Source organism: Rana temporaria, chromosome 4 (assembly GCF_905171775.1).
Source record: "Rana temporaria chromosome 4, aRanTem1.1, whole genome shotgun sequence".
Lineage (NCBI taxonomy): Eukaryota > Metazoa > Chordata > Amphibia > Anura > Ranidae > Rana > Rana temporaria.
Window position 1 is genome coordinate 84,021,453 of NC_053492.1, and position 21,874 is coordinate 84,043,326.

General features: G+C 42.1%; 1 protein-coding gene across 1 annotated transcript in view; it reads right to left on the reverse strand.

Annotated features, from left to right (window-relative positions):
• The window catches only part of NBAS (NBAS subunit of NRZ tethering complex), a 975,710-nt gene that overhangs the window by 841,762 nt on the left and 112,074 nt on the right, over window positions 1–21,874 (reverse strand). The window contains exon 12 of the mRNA XM_040348578.1: window positions 21,297–21,425. Within this exon, the coding sequence (XP_040204512.1) occupies window positions 21,297–21,425 (129 nt within the window). The remainder of the gene's footprint in view (window positions 1–21,296; window positions 21,426–21,874) is intronic.

Consider the following 21,874-nt stretch of genomic DNA (forward strand, 5'->3'; position numbering starts at 1 on the left):
ATGCATACAAATGATACCCCAGTTTTTACGACTATGCTCACTCCTCTAGAGTAGGAAGAGTGGACAGAATGATACTGGCTTTGATATTTTCTTTTACTAACCAGTTTTAACTTTGTTTCTTTAGTCAAATGGGTCTCTTGAATACAAATCACCTCTACCCCATACCACTCCAGGGTAGTAAAAACTGCAGCTTTTTTCACTGGGTCCCCCATCCCCCGGACATTCCAGGAGCCTATATTTATCATTTTAGGTCTCATAGCAGGCCAAAGATATCAAACCAAAACAAACCCTTAACATCAGAAGGTAGAGAAAAAAAAAAAAAAATGTATACCATTTTTAAAACTACCCAGGAAGAAGAAAATAAGAAAAAAGCATTTAAATGTATATACAAGTATGCTCCCTTCCCTTATACTTAATCGGTGAAACGTGATACTTGTGCTATGATATATTTTTACCCTCCCCTCCCCCCCTCCCACCCCCCACCTTCCACCCCTCCCACCCTGCCTATCCAGGCCTACCCTTGGAGCTGTACATGTGACCTCTCCCTTCCATCCTTCCCTTACATTACCATCCATATCTATCGTGATCCCGTGCAGATCCTTCCCCTACACTCGCCCCAAAAAAAAAAAAAAAAAAAAAATTAATAAATAAAAAAAAAAAAAAAAAAAAAAAAAAAAAAAAAAGGGGGGGGGCAGAGAGAATGGGGAGGGGAAATCCCCCCCACCAGTGGTAGGTTTCTAATTTAATGTGCACACGTTTTTAACGTGTGTATATAAGTATGTATATAGGTATGTGCTCCTTTTCTTCCCCTCCCCCCTACCCCCTACCCCATGTCTATCTATTTATGTGGGTTTTCTTTTCCCCCTTCCTTTTTTCCCCTTTAATATGTGTTAAAAGTGAGTTAATTTTTCTATTTTTTTTTTTTTTTCCCCCTTCCCTGGTCTTTCAAAAAATAATTCCCAATTATTCCCCCAAAAAAAAAAAAAAAAAAAAAAAAAAAAAAAAAAAAAAAAAAAAAAGGAAAAAAAATAAAATTAAAAGAAAAAAATCCCCCTCCCTCCTCCCAATATGTAACCCTTGTTCAGTTTTCTCTATATTATCCAGTCAATCAGCTCATAGTTTATTCCTGTGCTTTGTTCTGTTCCAGCCACTGTGCTGCTTTTCCTGGTGTATCAAAAAATTGAGGGCCTTCTGCTGTTATTATTCTTAGACGTGCTGGATATAGTAGTGCATATTTCATTTTATTTTTTAATAGGTTTCGTTTTATAGGTGTAAACTCCGCCCTACGTTTACTAAGTTCTGGAGAAAAATCTGGAAATAGTGAGATTCTTGAGCCATTATGAAAAATATCCCCTTTCTCTCTTGCTCTTTGCAGTACTGCTGCCTTATCAGTGAAATTGAGAAACTTCAGTAGTAAGGGCCGGGGGTGTCCATCCTTAAGATGCGCTCTGTACGGAATTCTATGGGCCCTTTCTATTGCAAAGAGTGGTGAAAAGACATCTTCCCCAAGAGTGTTTCTGAACCACTTTTCAAAAAACTTTATGGGGTCAGTACCCTCACTGTGTTCCGGGAGGCCCACCACCCGGATATTGTTTCTGCGTAACCTGTTTTCAATTTCATCAAGTTTAGATGCCTGCCATCCATTTTGTTCCTTTAATTCTTGCATCTGTTGTTTTAAAGTGTACACCTCATCCTCCACTTGGCTCACTCTCTCTTCTGCTGATGTTATCCTTTGTACAGTCTTTTGTAGTTCCTGGCCCATTATCCCTAATTCTTCCTTTATTTCTTTTATCTGGTTGGTCAAATTATTCAGTGACCCCCTGCATGCATTTATGGCACTTAATATCTCCTTCAATGTTGGCTCCTCCTCCCGCCTGGGGTCCTCGGCTACATTTGCAGAGGGAACTTCTACAAAAGTTTTTGCTGATGCCATTGCGCCCCCCCCTTGGGGCTCCACCACAGGGTTTTTTTTAACTTTGGGAGCTGATGAACCTTGTCCACCGCTTTTCCTGTCCGTTGCTACCCCTGTTTGGTTTTTAACCTGTGTTTGTGAATGCTGAGCCGCTTTTCCAGGTGATTTTATTAAAGTATGTGAAAACTGTTCCAGTTTAGCTGCTGCTATTGCTGCTGCTGCCGCCTGCGCGGCCTTCTCTTTATCTTTTGCCGCCCGTGTATTTTGGGGGCATCCGCTCTCCTGATTGGACTGTCCTTTTTTTATAGCTGCTGCCATTCTTCAAAAAAAAGAGGAGAAAGAACGTTTTTGATAGTATGTCTGATATACCAATACCAATCTGCACCAAAATGATCACTGACAGACGCCAGTCAGTGCTCGGTATACATCCGACAGGGACAGGGACACTTTAGTAGCGCTTATTTTAAACTATTTCTACTACTCCTACTGTGATTGCACACATTCCCTCAGATCCTGTATCACTATTACCTGCTACTTCATGTAGCTTTAAGAACCATCAACGGGAAGGCAGGAGAGAGATGAGGGAGAGAAAAAAAAAAAAAAAAAAAGGCAAAACAAAAAAAGCAGATATAAAGAACACCAGTTCAGCAATGACACTAGCACTTCAACATTCCATTCCATTGATTTTCCAATTCCAATTAACCTTCATTTACAGTCCGTTACTCACGTGACCTATCCAGAGAAAAGTGGGGGTCTTTAGATCATGGAAAGTTTTGTTGGTCGCAGAGGCTCAGCTGTGCAGTAATCCACTCCGGATCTGTGTACACCCTACTTTTACTGCTATATTTCACTGTGTTTCACTGACCCAACTCCTCATATACTCTCCAAGTCTAAATATCTCACTCATAGGGACAGAGCGGAGCAATATAAATGTCTGACCTTTGACTGCCTTTATAAACTATGGCTAGCAGACATGCAGACATGCAGAGCGTCCGGTCCTTTAAGTATAACAGCTATATAATGACTATATAACATAAAATAGCAACAGCTGTTTTTTTTTTTTTTCCCCCCTTTACTCTATCAGGGGGACCCAAGAGCGCCCGACCAGCGCAGCAGACCTTCCATGGAGGGCAAAGGCACAGAGAGGAGACCTATGCATCCGCTCACCAGCGCTTCACTCCCTCACTCACTCACCCCTCCAGAGATATCAATGCTGAGCCGTGCAGCGAACGAGCGCGCTTCAGTCCGTATGGGAGAAAAAAAAATCTCTGTCCCTGTGCAGAGGGGGAGGAGGCTGGAGCAGAACAGCTGGGGGTCACCTGATCACCCTGCAGAGACACAAGCCAATCCCTTCCAGCGCGGGGGGAGAGCCCAGACGGCTCCACGATGTCAGCTGCCGCTGCGGTGAGAGAGCTGCGGTGGAGGAGCAGTAAGGTAAGCCGCTCACTATGCCATCCTGTTCGGCGTTTGAGGAGAGGATTCCCCCGCAGGGGGGAGGGGGGGGGTTGGAGCGAGGCAGCTCGAGATCACCCAGGCATCTCGCTCCTCACGCTCTCACACCTTCCACATCCGGTCACGCCCCCCGGAGCTCCGCTTTAACTTAATCAAAGGACAGACAAAAAAAAAGGGACGATTGTTTTGTGACCATATGACCAAAAAATTTGAAACAATTCAAAAGTGTCATGAAACCAATGTACCAAACATTTTAAGTTACTACTGTTGTCAATGGAAGACTACGTGTCTTGGCTCCTAAAAGTGCCCACTGGTGTTCTATATCTACATTTATTTATTCAGCCTGATAGACTGTGTGATTTTATACACTGCCTCACTTCAGTAACTGACCAAAGCTGCCAAATGTTCTCCTTCAATTATAGAGTTATATGTGTTGGCAGAATAATATATTTTCACAGTATAGCGAAGCGCTTTAACTCATGTGGATAACACCAAGATATCTCTAATGCAGGGTTCCCCTTTAACAGAATCCAGGATGCAATTGATAGGACTCTATCCATAAGCCTAGTACACACGGGCTGAATATTTCTATTGAACCAGCCGACATTTAGCCCGTGTGTATGGCAGCCAGTTTGACAGAAGACGGCCGCGCTGACGGGATTGTTCTGACTGGGGGCCATCCCCCTGTCAACACAATTGCACACGAAAGATCGATGTACTAACATCGGATTGTCAGTACAGCGTCTCCTCCTCAGCTGTTGGTTTTTTCATTCAAGCCAATAGCATGTATAAGGCTGTAGTGCAGCTGAGACATGAACAGGACTACCTCCATTTTAAATGAGAATTCACCTGAGAGCACTACTACTAACTAAATGGAATTATCTAAAAAAAAAATACAAAAATATCAAAAATGCTCCAGAAGTTTACATTACCAAAAACAGTCACCCAAATAGCAGCCGCACCCAATCAGATGTAGCCACTGTTCTGGTATTCCGATAGCCACAGATGCCAGCTGTCTGAATACCATAGCCTTCAAATAAGAAAATAAAGCATTGAAGAGGATCTTAGACTTTAATGTGAATTCATACAAAGTAGAGAGTACAAAAGTGCCAGATGGGCTGGTCTGAGTATTTCAAAAACTGCAGATCTACTGGGATTTTCACACAACCATCTCTAGGGTTTACAGAGAATGGTCCGAAAAACGTATATCGTGACAGACTACGTCACTTTCTCAAAAGGACTTTTTGAGAAAGTGACATAGTCTGCCACGATACGCGTGAAGGACTTGGAAGCCGTGGTGACGCACTCCTGCCCGCGGCTGAGACCAGGAGTTCATATGCTTACAACGCTGACGATTCTCTGTTTTATTGTGAGTGTGATTTTTATGTTCAATAAATCCAACCTTTTTTAACCTACTGCACTATGACGCGCTCCTTTCTCTCCTATATGTTGTTTTGAGCTGATGTAAGGAGGCTGGCCATGTTTGGAGCTTTGGATCTGTGGATTATTGGATCTCATCAGGAACTTGTGTGTGTAAGCCTGCTGTGCATGTGAAATCAGGAGCTGGGACGGTAATGAGAAGAGATCAGTAACCCGTCCTAAAGAGACATTGCAGCAAGGCTTTTATTTTAAGCCTAATAAGGTGAGGGGCTGGGGGAAACTGTTTTTAGCACCTGCACTTTTTAATCACTGTGATCCTGTGAAGATTGCCTGCTTGCACTTTTGGAGTTTATTGCACATCAGTATGAAATATGAACATTTTTGAAGACTTTATTTTGTATCAGACTTTTCCACTTGTATGCACATTGATTGATGTCAGTTGCACATTTATCTATTTATTTACTGGATTTTTATCCACCTATCTTTTATGGGTTACTGATTGCCTATTTGATCAGTTTTTATCTTATCAATTATCCTTCTGTTCACCCATTTAGTTACATAGGCCCAGATTCAGGTAGATTGGAGCAATATTTGCGTGGGCAAAGAGCAAAGATTTTTCTCTGCGCCCACGCAAATATTTCGATTTGCCCAGCGAATCACGGAGCAGTAGCTCCGTAAATTGCGCGGGCGCAATGCTAATTAGCCCTGCGTAAGGGCGCCTAATGTAAATGATCCCGCCGGGGGCGGGAATCATTTAAATTAGGCGCGCTCCCGCGCCGAGCGAACAGCGCATGCTCCGTCGGGAAACTTTCCCGACGTGCATTGCGGCAAATGACGTCGCAAGGACGTCATTTGCTTCTAAGTGAACGTGAATGGCGTCCAGCGCCATTCACGAATCACTTACGTAAACGACGTGAAATTTAAATTTCACGAGCGGGAAGCGCAGCTATACTTTAGCATTGATTGCCCCTGCTATTAGCAGGAGCAACCTTGCGCTAAAGTTGCCGTACGGAAACTCCGTACCTTGCGTGCGCAGGGCCCGCGCAACTTTTGTGAATCGGTGGTAGTATGCAATTTGCATACTATACGCCGATCACAATGGCCGCGCCCCCTAGCGGCCAACGCAAGAATGCAGCCTGGGATGTGAAGGCATAAGGAGGCTTATGTCTGTCAGATCCTAGGCTGCAGTCGGTGTAACGAGGTTCCTGAATCAGGAGCACTCGTTCCCCCGGAGCAAGTAAGCACTTGCGCCGCGCAACCTATGGTTGCGCGGGCGCAAGTGCTTCTTGAATCTGGGCCATAGTTATTCAGTCAGTGAGCACCCCCCACCACCTTCTTCTTTTTAATATTATAATTTATGTGCGAACATTTTTAGGTGGCTGCTGCTATTTATTTTAGGTTTTAGATTATTTCCCTTTGGTATGCGCATTAGTCCCCCCCCCCCCTTTTTTAAAGAATTTGGAGTTAACAACTTGAAAGCATGGATCTATCCTGCCTTGTATCAAAGGTTCAGGCTGGTGATGGTGGAGGTGTAATGGTGTGGGGGATATTTTCTTGCCACACTTTGGGCCCCTTAGTACCAATTGGACATTGTTTAAACGCCATGGACTACTTAAGTATTGTTGTAGACCATGTCCCTCCCTTTATGACTACAGTGTACCCATCTTCTGATCCTTCCAGCAGGATAATGCATCATGTCACCAAGCTCAAATAATCTCACCACTGGTTTCTTGAACATGACAATGAGGTCACTGTACTCCAATGGCCTTCACAGTCACCGAATCAATCCAATACAGCACCTTTGAGATGTGGTGAAACCGGGGATTCACATCATGGTTGTGCAGCAGACAAATCTGCAGCAACTGTGTGATGCGATCAAGTGAATATGGACCAAAATCTTTGAGGAATGTTTCCAACACCTTGTTGAATCTATATCACGAAGAATTAAAGTGGATGTAAAGCCACTCTCATCCTTTCTAAACTACTGCCATAGTGCTGATCTATAAGGATATACATGCCTCCTGCATGTATCCTTACCTGTCAAATGTTTCCCCTCTGTCTGTTATAAGAACTGAAAAACTGCAGATTCTGTGGGTGGATCTGTTGTCTGGAGCTCTATGTGTGTGGGGTCGTGATGTCAGTAGACTCCCCGCCTTCCTCTACACTCCCCTTGTCAACATGCATTTATTTTCTCCTATATATTCCCTACACTAAATTCTGCTATAATCACTAACATCCAGTCAAAATCCAGAACAGTAACCACATGACTTCAGAAAAGGAGTGGGGGTGGGAATTCAAAAAATAATGCCTGTCTCCAGGCTAGTGCATGAGATATGTAAATAACCTATCACTCACAGCAAGGGGGCGGAACGGACTAAGGTTTTTCTCTGTAAGTCTGTTTTATTTCACTGAACAATAAAAGAGGACTGCTCAGAGCTGGATTAACTCTGTGTGGCAAGACTGGGCACAGATGATAGGAAATCTTATACTGTACATTGTGACATAAAAAAAAATCGGGTTTACATCCACTTTAAGGCAGTTCTGAAGGCAAAAGGGGGTCCAACACATTACTAGCAAGGTGTACCTAATAAAGTGACCGAGCTGGGGGCAGAGAGACATGTCAGCAAGAGGCAGAGAAACATCAGAACACTGATCCTCTCAGTGATTAGCTGACTGCAATTCTTACCATTGGAATACAGGCAGGCTGTGCTCCCAGTACAGACAGAAGGCTGACTACACTGTGGGTACCTTTGAAATAGGAAAGCGGGGGGACTAGTAGGATCACCGGAGATTTCACACAAAGGAAGAAATGAAAAGAGAACTGGATAATTTTTAACACAAATACCTATCAGGGACATGAAATTTTGGGGTAACGTGCACTTTAGGTACAAGTTGCTGCAAATGTAAGCAGGTTTCATGCTGCTTTGGAGGGACTATAATCCTTTGCCCCACAATTTTTGTATTGTGCCATCTACCTTCCTATAATGAAAGTGGTACTCAGAAAATGGGATCTATTATTCTACTACTACAAAAAAAAAAAAAAGTTAAAGCCAATCAGCAAGCAAGATATTTCCATGAGAAAGCTTAAATGCTTCATTTTTTTATTTGAGTGGCGTGTTCCTTTAAGAACCACAGACTAATTATCTGTGCAAGCAGACCTCACATCTTTACATGCCAAGAAAGCATTGTGCCATGCTTTGCATGACAAAAACTTAACTATGTCAAAAGAATTCCCAATTATTTGTGTAAAAAAAAGCCTGTCAGTTATGCCTTTCCGAGCATCCTCCGAGAGCGCTGTCACCAGAAAAGTGACTTTTATATAGGTTTCAAACTGTACACAGTTTTTGTTTTTTTTCTCCTAATTATACAGACACCTTTTAAATTATATTGTTCTACTGAATGTCTATTCATTTGGTGCTATCCATACAAAAATCCCCTGCTGTTGGATTAATGGTCCCTTAAAAGAAATAAATATTTAAGACGTGAAATAAGAAAATGACATTTCTTTACACATATTTCCTTCTGTAACTAAGAGAACAGGACAAAAGATAGCAACTGCAATATGAAAAAAGTGCTCTTTGCCTTGTTAAAGCTGACCTACACGGTGAACTAGGTCTAGGCTGGTGTACCTTCCCTCCTATATAATACAAAGTAAACAAATTTGATAAAAAACATTTCCCAAGCAGAACTCAAGGTAAACGGCAAAATCTACAGTTAGATGCATATACAGGACCTGCCTTACCTTTCAAATACAAGTTTGCATACCCCAGAAGGAATTGTTGACATTTTGGGCCAGATCCACATACATGTAGATCGGCGCAGCGTATCAGGAGATACACTACGCCGCCGTACCTTACCTGGCGCATTTTCGAATCCTCAGCAATTTTGCGCCGTAAGTTACGGCGGCGTAGTGTATTTCTGGCGGCGGATTTCAAATTGGGCGGGTTGGGGGCGGGTTTCATTAAATGAAGCGCGTCCCCGCGCCAAATGAAATGCGCATGCGCTGTCTAGAAATTACCCGCCGTGATTTGAGCGAAAGGATGTTGCAACGACGTCATTTTTTTAACTTAGACGTGAGTTACGTCCATCCCTATTCACGGACGACTTACGCCAAAAAAATAAAATTTTAATTTCAACGCGGGAACGACGGCCATACTTAACATGTCAATTCTATCTATACGCCGCAAAATACCAGCTTTAACTATATGCTGGAAAAAGCCGACTACAGACGACGTTAGAAAATGCGACGGCCGCGCGTACGTTCGTGGATCGTCGTAAATCGCTAATTTGCATTCCTGACACAGAAAACGCCACCCAGCGGACGCCAAAGTATTGCATCTTAGATCCGAAGGCATACGAAGACGTACACCTGTCGGATCTAACCCAGAAGCCGTCGTATCTTGTTTTGAGGATTCAAAACAAAGATACGACGCAGGAATTTTGAAATTACGCGGCGTATCAATAGATACGCCGGCGTAATTTCTTTGTGGATCTAGCCCTTTGGCATTACTATTGAAAATATGACTGATCATGCCAAAAAAATTTCTTTTATTTAAGGATAGCAATCACATGAAGCCATTTATTATGAAATATGATTTCAAAAAGATCCAAAAAACTAATAACAGAAATCACCCAAATGGCCCTGATAAAAAGTTTACATATCCTGGAATGTTTGGCCTTGGTACAGACAAAGAAGGTGGCAGACACAGGTTAAAATGACAATTAAAGGTGAATTTCCCACATTTGTGGCTTTTTAAATCAAGATTAGTGTCTGTGTATAAATAGTCAATGAGTTTGTTAGCTCCCACATGGATGCACTAAGCAGGCTAGACACTGAGCCACGGGGCGGTAGAAAAGAACAGTCAAAAGACCTGCGTAACAAGGAAATGAAACTTTACAAAGATGGAAAAGGATATAAAAAGATATCCAAAGTCTTGAATATGGTAGTCAGTACTGTTCAATCACTTAAAGCGGATGTGCTGGGAGCCGAGTGTTCCCAGCACACAACAGGGGACGGACGGGATGTCAGAAAAAAAAAACGTCTTTTGCCCGTGACGTGTGGCTGGAAGTGGGTGCAAATACCTGTCTTTAGACAGGTATCTGCACCCCGCTCCCCCTGAAAGGTGTCAAATGTGACACCGGAGGGGGGGAGGGTGCCGATCAGCACAACTTCACTTTAGGGTGGAGATCCGCTTTAATAAGAAATGGAAAATTTGTGGATCTCTTTATACCAAGCCAAGGTCACATAGAGCAAGAAAGATTTGGCATGATCAGTCATATTTTCAATATTAATGCTAAAATGTCAAAAATGTTGGCAGGATATGCAAGCTTTTGAGTATGTCTAAATTTTGATTTCTATCCATCCAGTCCTGAGATTTAGATAGCTCTGCCAAACAGCCTAGTAAAACATTTTACACCTCAGGGTCATGGATATCCCATCAAACGTTCCAGGCATCCAAAGACCACAAGCTATCCTTAATATGTAAAGGAAAATGAAAATTCCAAATAGTGCAATAATGTCACAAAATGGAATTTATCAAGAACACAAAGCCTAATAGTAATGCACTTACAAGAAGGCAGATAAAATACGCATTGGTATGATAAGCAGATGCCAGCAATATCTAGTTGTGGCGGACATAGGCTAAACACCGCATCTCACCCAACCAACGAGCCAGTACACACAGAGCATCACTTCTGGTTACCATACAACCAAGTCCCAATGCTTTTCGTCGTTGCGACTTCATCCTGGGCCCTTAGCCTATGTCCACCGCGACTAGGTATCCATGGCATCTGCTTATCGTACCAATGCATGTTTTTTCTGCCTTCTTGTAAGTGCACTACTATTAGGCTTTGTGTTACTAATTAATTCCAATTTGTGACGTTATTGCACTATTTGGAGTTTTCATTCTGCTTTACATATTAAGGATACCTTGTCGTATTTGTTTGCCGACGAACGCTTGATAGGATATCCACGACCCTGAGGAGTAAAATGCTTTACTAGCTGAACATGAGAATGTGAGGCAACTAGTGTTGGTGAGTTTACATCTAACTGGGGAGTAGAGACCCGGTTTTGATCATGTGGTGTCAGATTATTCAATCAATTGAATACCTATCAATGGATTAACTACCCAGAATTGGATGTTCTATTTTATGGACTTTTTTCCTTTTTTACATCCTTTGCATTTTCATACACTATTATTTACTGGGTGTGTAACGTACAGAGCTTTTTTTCTCAGAAAATAGGTGCAGGAACTTAACCACGACACCGTTCAGATTTCACAAACAGTAGAAGGGTCTTAAAGGGGCATTAAATACCAGAATTGCATTACATACAGAGTGCAGAGTTCAGGGGGTTCCAAATCAGTCACGTGTAAACACAGAAACCTGACTTGTGTGTTTACAAGTGATTGTGGTGAACAGGCACCAAAAGGTCTGAGCCAGAGTTGGTGGAACTGAGTTCCCCCAAGTTCCCCCTGAAAAAAAGTCCTGGTAACGTATATTGTTAATGTTATTGCATATTTAGCGCCATTATTTAGCCTCAATATTGTGCCTGGTAGATTTTTTTTTATATACTGTTGCTAAATAGGTGAGGAATTTATTCTTACTAAATTTCTAATGTCATGCATCTCTGTACATACTGAAGTCTGTAAATCATTACTCACATGCGTTTAATTGAAGAGATAATTTATGGGTAACATGACTGTGGTCGGGGAGTTTACATCTTTAAATGGCACTCGCCTCTTGCTAAAAGGTCTCTCAATGCCAATTCAATTAGATAACACCGCACATTATCACTCTTACCCAGCACTTGTTTTACTATGTTAAACACCCACAGTGAGCATTATGTGCCAGGACACATTTTAAATCATCTTGTGTAGAGGCCATGCACAATTATTTCCCTTTGCTAATAACAGTTATTTAAAGAATTAGGTCATGCAAAGTGGCCATGTTCTGCAGAAAAGCCAGATGAAAAAATACAAGGTACAAGAGTTGGTAAAAGTTGATTTTCAATGTAGATCAAAAGTCAACAACCAAAGTTAAGACTTCAAATACATTATAGAAATGAGCGGTGACTGTACATCAAGTTTTCAGGACTTGTTCTATGTCAATGCCAATGCTAAATACAAACTAATGTGCACTATCAAGGCTGAACTCCAACCATTTATTTAAAAAAAATAATGAATGCAGTTACAGTATTTATTAAAAAAAAAATTACATTTATTTTTAAATGGAGCTGGTGTAAGTATCCAAATCTTTCAGCATCCTGTAATCCCTTAGTACATGAAACAGAGAAAAAGGGTTACAACCTGCAGCCAAACAAACGCTGCTGAAATCACGGATGCTGATGTATTAAACGTTGCCAGTATTTGGAAACATTATCTATATCTACCCAATAATTTTCAAAATAAGATGTTTTTTACTCAACCAAGTGAGGTTGTTATTACTCTGACATTTTAGGCCCCTTGCACACAGGACTGTCTATCTGCAGTGCATTCCTCCTGGCATTGTAGCACACTCCGGTGGAACAGGTGCAGGATCCAGCCTCTCTGCCTGCTGCCTGTCTAAGTCTATGGCAAGCTGCGGCTGGACGGGCATGAATGAGGTGCCCATGTTTAGAGACCTATGAAATCAGGGATAAATGCCCGGAATACAGAAAATCAGTGGGAGCCTGTAAGGCGAGCTGTATGTCTGCAAATCAACCTACATATTATACAGAGTGACCATTTTGTTTTATCTAAACTGCTCTTAAAATTAAACATTTAGTTCACCTTTACCAAAAAACTGCCTGTACAGTTAAGGGGCACCTGTAGATAGAAAAAACTGCGCAACTTTGACCAAAATTAATTAATGCCCTTGCTATAGGTGTAGGCTATTTACATATTTCCTGAAGTCTGGCTGAGAAACTCCCAGAGATGGATTCATCTCTTCCTGCCTTGTTGCTAGGATGTTGCCAAAACACTCCTATTTCCCCATTGCAGGAGCTCTTACCAGTTCCAAATGTACCGGTTCCAACTTGCATACAAATTCAACTTCACAGCAAGCCGATTTGCATGATAACTTTGTTAAATGTTTAACTCTAGATTGGTCCACATCAGTTAAAGTCTATAAAGTTACAGGGGAGTTATTTTTTCTTAAAGCGGAGTTCTGGCCACAATTTCACTTTTTAAATATAAATACCCCTGTAATACACAAGCTTAATGTATTCTAGTAAAGTTAGTCTGTAAACTAAGGTCCGTTTTGTTAGGTTGTTACATCATTTAGACACTTTATAAAATAGAAATTGACTGGGGCCATCTTTAGTGTGGGCATCATGAAGCCAGACTGTATGACTTCCTGGATTTCAGCCTTGCAGATCTCTTACACATGCTTAGTGCTGTACAAGCAGTGTATTAGGTTTGAGATCAGGTTTCAGCACCTGTACTGTCCAAGTCACATGATCCTTCGAGACTGGGGAGTGCACAGACTCCTGGAAAGTTACACCCACTACATTCCCAGGAGTCTGTGCGGTGTAGGTTAGGAAGCTTAAGCACCTAGGTGCAGGAAGAGGGAAGATTAACTATTCTGCCTAGCAACAACACTTTGAAGGCATCTAAAAAAAAAAAATTCTTAAAGACGAATGAATTTTTTTTAAAACTACTGATGTAATGTTATATTTATGGGTGGAACTCCACGTTAAGAGACAATTATGGCTTTACAAAAAAAAAAAAAAACATAGCTGGATGCTGCATCTGTCACCCGCTGCTTCTAAAACTGAAAACTGAGCAATCAAAAACCACTGATTACTCAGTTTTCAGTCTTCACTGAGCAGAGAGCCAGTTACCATCAGTCACAAGATCTCTGCTCTGGCCCTCTAGTGCTCACTGGAGCGTCAGGCATGCAGGGGACTGGAGCGTCAAGCTCAGGCTTCCTTACTGAGAGGCTGAGCTAGCTGCCGATCCAGGCATCTGGGTTCTTCTAAAACTGAGAACTGAGCAATCAAACACCACTGATAGTTCCCAGTCTGAGCAGAGAGCCTGTTAGTCACCAGCTGTCTGCTCTGCCCCTCCAGGTCTCACTGGAGCATCGGGCGTGCAGAAAGGAAGGAGCTTCCTGGGTCAGTCTCCCTTGCTGAGAGGCTGAGCCAGCTGCCAATTTAGGCACCTGGGTGGATCCAGACTGGAAATTTGGGATCTTTCCCTAGCCTGGCCCGGCTCAGTGATGTCAGTTGACAGTGGGCTTTAGCCTGTTGTCGGCTGAAAACGGGTCTACAGGAGTGCAAAATAAACAGCACTCTTGTGATCCCCAGGAGAAGTATAGCTTGAAAACTTTTGGGTATACTTCTCCTTTAAGTAAAGCTGGCTATAGATGGCTTTTATTGTGGGGGATTCCTGCTGAATCAGATGAAAATGACGCCATTGGGTGGCTCTGCAAGAGGGGAGTAGTAGCTGCCTGAATACAATAGCTAGTAGTGAAACTCCAATTTCCACACTGTTAGCATGAATCCAAATTTCGTGTGTCCATCCCACAGGCAGAATGGGAGAAAATTAAGCCATCTGTGGTCAGCCTAATCTGCTGTAGTACTGATATTCTGCAGGTATGGCTCATTATTCTATTAAGAGCTTTGTAGTCCATGAAATATGAAACGTGTCAATGTTGACATTGTTAACAAAAAGAACATGAAGGCAAGTGCAAAGAACATAGAAATGACCGCCTAACATGAGCAATGGAAAAGTCTTTTTACATTGCTGTGTGGCTGACCTTGCTCAACAGAAGTTGATCATTTGATTGGCTTCTGTCAAAGGGACAGGTTGCAAAATTTCTCTTGATCAGCGGATTCAGTCGCTGATCAGTGTACTTCAACAGCAGCAGGTCTCACTGTCAAAATACATTGTCCCTGCAGGGGGATTCCTCCACCTCAATTGTGTGGATGAAAGATTTGTATTTATTTTTTTGCATTTAGCTAATCTAAAAGATTCCTCCATCTGTTTAAAAATGTAACTATCTATGGCCAGTTTTAGCCAAGAAATCACAAACCTCCCCCTGCTGGCTGAAAATGTGAATATGAAGCGGTCATATAGAGCGTCACATACTGAAATTTGTGATACTAGATTGATAGATATATAAATATATCTACCTACATCTCTCTATACAGTTGAAATAAAAAGTATGTGAACCCTTTTGGAATGATATGGATTTCTGCACAAATTGGTCATAAAATGTGATCTGATCTTCATCTAAGTCACAGCAATAGACAATCACAGTCTGCTTAAACTAATAACCCACAAAGAATTAAATGTTTCTATGTTTTAATTGAACACTAGGGGTGCAACGGATCAAAAAACTCACGGATCGGATCGATCCTCGGATCAGGAGTCACGGATCGGATCATTTTCGGATCAGCAAAAAAAAAAAAAAAAGGGTCCGTTTTTTCATTGGTCCAAAAAAAAAATATATATATATCTATCTATCTATATATATATATATATATATATATATATATATATATATATATATATATATATATATATATATAAAAAATAATATATATTTTTTTTTGGACCAATTAAAAAAAGGAACTTTTTTTTTTTTTTTTTTGCTGATCCGAAAAAATAGCACAATAGCAATTCACAGGGGGGTGGATTAAAGAGGAAGCAGGTGAGGCTGTTTGGGACTTAACTACTTGGTAACCGCCCTATAGCCGAAATACGGCTACAAGGCGGTTACCTAACTCTAGGAGGGCGTCAATATACGTCCTCCCAGAGAGTCACAATTGCGCGCCCGAGCGGGCGCGCACACGCGATCACCGGCGCTCGGCGGGTCCACGGGACCCGCAGCAACACGGATCGCGGTAAGGAGCCAATGGAAGCGGCTCCTTACCACGTGATCGCGCCGTCCAATGACGGCGCGATCACTTGTAAACAAACCGGCGTCATGTAATGACGCCGGTTCCTCCCTCTCCTCTCTGTACCGTTCGGTACAGTGTGAGAGGAGAGGGAGGGGGGGGGATCGGGCGGCAGCAGCAGCCGCCGCACTGTGGGCTGGATCTGTGACAATTGCAGTCACAGATCCAGCCATCCCTGCGCAATACTCTGCAAAATAAAAATAATGATGAGTGCAATACTCTGCAATACCCCACCCCATACTCTGCAATACCCCACCCCATACTCTGCAATACCCCACCCCATACTCTGCAATACCCACCCTGGGGGGGTGGGTATTGCAGAGTATGGGGTGGGGTATTGCAGAGTATGGGGTGGGGTATTGCAGAGTATTGCACTCATCATTTTTTTTATTTTACTCTGCAATACCCACCCCCCCATACTCTGCAATACCCACCCACCCATACTCTGCAATACCCACCCCCCCATACTCTGCAATACCCACCCATACTCTGCAATACCCCCCCCATACTCTGCAATACCCCCCCCATACTCTGCAATACCCCCCCCCATACTCTGCAATACCCCCCCCCATACTCTGCAATACCCCCCCCCCATACTCTGCAATACCCCCCCCATACTCTGCAATACCCCCCCCATACTCTGCAATACCCCCCCCATACTCTGCAATACCCCCCCCATACTCTGCAATACCCCCCCATACTCTGCAATACCCCCCCCAATACTCCGCAATACCCTCAATACTCCAATACCTTGCAATACGTCGCCTATGGGGATTTTTAAGTAGCAACGTTTGGCGCAATTTCACGAGCGTGTGCAATTTTGAAGGGTGACATGTTGGGTATCTATTTACTCGGCGTAACTTCATCTTTCATATTATGCAAAAACATTGGGCTAACTTTACTGTTTTTTTTTTTTTTTAAGCACAAAACTGTTTTTTTTTTAAAAACACGCGTTCAAAAAATTGCTGCGAAAATACCGTGCAAGATAAAAAGTTGCAACAACCGCCATTGTATTCTCTAGGGTCTTTGAAAAAAAAGCATATATAATGTTTTGGGTTTCTATGTAATTTTTTTAGCAAATAAATGATGATTTTTACATGTAGGAGAGAAATGTCAGAATTGGCCTGGGTGCTCCAGAACGCCTGATGGTGCTCCCTGCATGTTGGGCCTCTCTATGTGGCCACGCTGTGTAAAAGTCGCACACATGTGGTATCGCTATACTCGGGAGGAATAGCAGAATGTGTTTTGGGGTGTAATTTGTAGTATGCATATGCTGTGTGTGAGAAATAACCTGCTAATATGACAGAAACTAGATTTTTTTTTTTTTTTTTACAGAATTTTCAGTCTTTTTTCTTTTATAGCGCAAAAAATAAAAACCGCAGAGGTGATCAAATACCACCAAAAGAAAGCTCTATTTGTGGGAAAAAAAGGACAAAAATTTCAGATGGGTACAATGTTGTATGACTGAGTAATTGTCATTCAAATTGTGAGAGCACCGAAAGCTGAAAATTGGTCTGGTGATTAAGGGGGTTTTCGTGCCCAGTGGTCAAGTGGTTAAAGTACAATCTTGATGTTTTTACAGCAAAAAAAAAAAAAATATATATATATATATATATATATATATATATATATATATATATATATATATATATATATATATATTATATATATATATATATATATATATATATATATATATATATATATATATATATTTTTTTTTTGCTGTAAAAACATCAAGATTGTACTTTAAGTCCCAAACAGCCTCACCTGCTTCCTCTTTAATCCACCCCCCTGTGAATTGCTATTGTGCTATTTTTTCCCCCTTTCCCCCCCCCTCCTCTCACACCAGTGCTTCACTGTTAACATTCCCATTCAGCTTGCTAGAGCCCAGTGCACAGCGTGACACGCCTCCCCGGGGAGGCGGGGAGGCGTGTCACGCTGGGCTCTGGCAAGCAGACTGGCCGCCGCTCCGGAGCTAGGCCGAAGCCGGGGACTTTCCTAGGCCTAGGCTCCGGAGCGCTCCGCGGATCGCGGGGTGTGCCGATCCGAACGGGGTGGCCCGTTCGGATCACGGATCGGTGACGATCCGTTACACCCCTATTGAACACACTATGTAAACATTCACAGTGCAGGTGGAAAAAGTATGTGAACCCCTAGACTAATGACATCTTCAAGCGCTAATTGGATTGAGGTGTCCAATCAAGTCCAATCAATAAGATGATATTGGAGGTGTTCGTTACAGCTGCCCTGCCCTATAAAAAACACACACCAGTTCTGGGTTTGCTTTTCACAAGAAGCATTGCCTAATGTGAATGATGCCTCGCACAAAAGAGCTCTCAGAAGACCTACGATTAAGAATTGTTGACTTGCATAAAGCTGGAAAGGGTTATAAAATTATCTCCAAAAGCCTTGCTGTTTATCAGTCCACGGTAAGACAAATTGTCTATAAAAGGAGAAAGTTCAGCACTGCTGCTACTCTCCCTAGGAGTGGCCGTCCTGTAAATATTACTGCAAGAGCACAGCACAAACTGCTCAATGAGGTGTAGAAGAATCCAAGAGTGTCGGCTAAAGACTTACAAAAGTCTCTGGCATATGCTAACATCCCTGTTAGCGAATTTACGATACGGAATACACTAAACAATAATGGATTTCATGGGAGCATACCACAGAGGAAGCCACTGCTGTCCAAAAAAACATTGCTGCACGTTTACAGTTTGCACAAGAGCACCTGGATGTTCCACAGCAGTACAGGCAAAATATTCTGTGGACAGATGAAACCAAAGTTGAGTTGTTTGGAAGAAACACACAACACTATGTGTGAAGAAAAAGAGGCACATCACATCAACATCAAAACCTCATCCCAACTGTGAAGTATGGTGGTGGGGGCATCATGGTTTGGGGCTGCTTTGCTGCGTCAGGGCCTGGACGGGTTGCTATCATCAAAGGAAAAATAAATTCCCAAGTTTATCCAGACATTTTGCAAAAGAACTTAGGGTCATCTGTCCACCAGCTGAAGCTCAACAGAAGATGGGTGTTGTAAGAGGACAACGATCCAAAGCATAGAAGTAAATCAACAACAGAATGGCTTAAACAGAAGAAAATACGCCTTCTGGAGTGGCCCAGTCAGAGTCCTGACCTCAACCGGATTGAGATGCTGTGGCATGACCTCAAGAAAGTGATTCACACCAGACATCCCAAGAATATTGCTGAACTGTTGTGCACGTCTGATCTGCAACTACAGGAAACGTTTGGTTGAAGTTATTGCTGCCAAAAGGAGGTTAAACCAGTTATTAAATCCAAGGGTTCACATACTTTTTCAATCTGCACGGTGAATGTTTACATGGTGTGTTCAATAAAAACATGGTAACATTTAATTATTTGTGTGTTATTAGTTTAAAGCGGGGGTTCACCCTTAGAGGGCACTTTTCCCCCTTAGATTCCTGCTCGTTATTACTAGGGGAATCGGCTATTTATTTTAAAATATGTGCAGTACTTACCCGTTTACGAGACGCATCCTCTCCGTCGCTTCCGGGTATGGGCTTCGGGAATGGGCGTTCCTTCTTGATTGACAGGTTTCCGAGAGGCTTCCGACGGTCGCATCCATCGCGTCACGATTTTCCGAAAGAAGCCGAACGTCGGTGCGCAGGCGCAGTATAGAGCCGCACCGACGTTCGGCTTCTTTCGGCTACGAGTGACGCGATGGATGCGACCGTCGGAAGCCTCTCGGAAGAATGTCAATCAAGAAGGAACGCCCGCTCCCGAAGACCCATACCCGGAAGCGACGGAAGAAGATGCAGCTCGAAAACGGGTAAGTACTGCACATATTTTAATATAAATAGCCGATTCCCCTAGACCGAACGAGCAGGAAGCTAAGGGGAGATTTTTTTTTTTTTTTTAAATGGGTGAACTCCCGCTTTAAGCAGACTGTGATTGTCTATTGTGACTTAGATGAAGATCAGATCACATTTTATAACCAATTTGTGCAGAAATCCATAACATTTCAAAAGGGTTCACATACTTTTAATTGCAACTGTATATATACACACACAGAAGGGGGCTTAGCCCCACCCCCTGTTCCCTCCTCACGGTTTGTGATTGACAGGAGTGGAACTGCTGTGTCTGAGCCAATGAGGAGGGAGAGAGCTAGCAGAACAGCTGGTCTTGTGCACATTGCTGAATTAAAGATTGGGCTTAGGTAAGTATAAGGAAGGGGAGGGAGGATATATATATATATATACACATACACAGTACAGACCAAAAGTTTGGACACACCTTCTCATTCAAAGAGTTTTCTTTATTTTCATGACTATGAAAATTGTAGATTCACACTGAAGGCATCAAAACTATGAATTAACACATGTGGAATTATACATACAAAAAAGTGTGAAACAACTGAAAATATATTTCATATTCTAGGTTCTTCAAAGTAGCCACCTTTTGCTTTGATTACAGCTTGGCACACTCTTGGCATTCTCTTGATGAGCTTCAAGAAATAGTCACCTGGCGCAGCACCCCATCACTCTCCTTCTTGGTCAAATAGCCCTTACACAGCCTGGAGGTGTGTTTGGGGTCATGGTCCTGTTGAAAAATAAATGATGGTCCAACTAAAACGCAAACCGGATGGAATAGCATGCCGCTGCAAGATGTTGTGGTAGCCATGCTGGTTCAGTATGCCTTCAATTTTGATTAAATCCCCAACAGTGTCACCAGCAAAGCACCCCCGCACCATCACACCTCCTCCTCCATGCTTCACGGTAGGAACCAGGCATGTAGAGTCCATCTGTTCACCTTTTCTGCTTCGCACAAAGACACGGGGGTTGGAACCAAAGATCTCAAGTTTGGACTCATCAGACCAAAGCACAGATTTCCACTGGTCTAATGTCCATTCTTTGTGTTCTTTAGCCCAAACAAGTCTCTTCTGCTTGTTGCCTTTCTTTAGCAGTGGTTTCCTAGCAGATATTCTACCATGAAGCCCTGATTCACACAGTCTCCTCTTACCAGTTCTAGAGATGTGTCTGCTGCAAAAGGTGGCTACTTTGAAGAACCTAGAATATGAAATATATTTTCAGTTGTTTCACACTTTTTTGTTATGTATAATTCCACATGTGTTAATTCATAGTTTGGATGCCTTCAGTGTGAATCTACAATTTTCATAGTCATGAAAATAAAGAAAACTCTTTGAATGAGAAGGTGTGTCCAAACTTTTGATCTGTACTGTATATATATTTTTTAAGTTTGCATAATAGATAAAATATATATGAATCTCAAAATGCTGTCCTAAGCCTAGTTTCCCAAACTCTTGTCTGTCATGTATCACTTTCCAACCTTTGCTGCAAACTGCATTTAAAAATAAAATTGTCCTTTTCAAAATTCAGTCACCTTACAAGAAAGGAGGACCTCCCCATTGTGGTAGTCCTCGCTTATAGTGAAATTATCAGACTGGATGTGCGGGGATAACACAGAAAAATGCATAACTGCAGGCTTTCAATGACGGTGTCACTCTTTGGCTATGTAGTGTGACATTAGTCTATGGATCATAGGAGAATGTCAGTTTTTGCTTTTGTGTTTTTTGTTTATACAACTGTAACTCAATTTTCCATTGAGCTGTTTGGATGGACTTATGTATTATTTTTAACAGGTTGCGTATATTAGAAGAGGTGCACCTACCTGCTCACTCTGAGGCCACTCTCCCTGTAGCCTTAAGGATGGCATCTCCCAGATAGACAGTTTACCAGAGAAATGGATAGCAGCCAAGAGTGTTCCATCAGGAGAGAGACTCATCCTAAAAACTCCATCCTGTGGTGAAAAAAAAATTCAGTCAGTGGCAGCTATTTATGATCAAGATTTACATATTTTATTCTCTTGGTTATGTGTACTTCCAACAGTGTGGGAAGCACATCAGCTGAATGACTACTGCAAATAAGAAATTATATAATAAGTCACCAATAGAGTAATTACACTTATTTTAACCAAATTCAGACACCTAGTTGTCCTAAATAAAAGAAAAAGCCTCATTGATCATTGTGGGTAACATTTTTTTTTAAATAAACAGTGTACATTTTTGTTGATAGTCTTGCATAAAAACGTATCTAAACCCAAGAAAAAAAATATATATATTTATTGCAGCTTACCAGTCTTGTTACTTATTACTTGAATACGTTAACTCAGAATGGAGATCGGAATGGATAGGGTTTTGCAATGCCAGATACAGTACAGGAGCTACTATAACCCAGGTGCTGCCCATG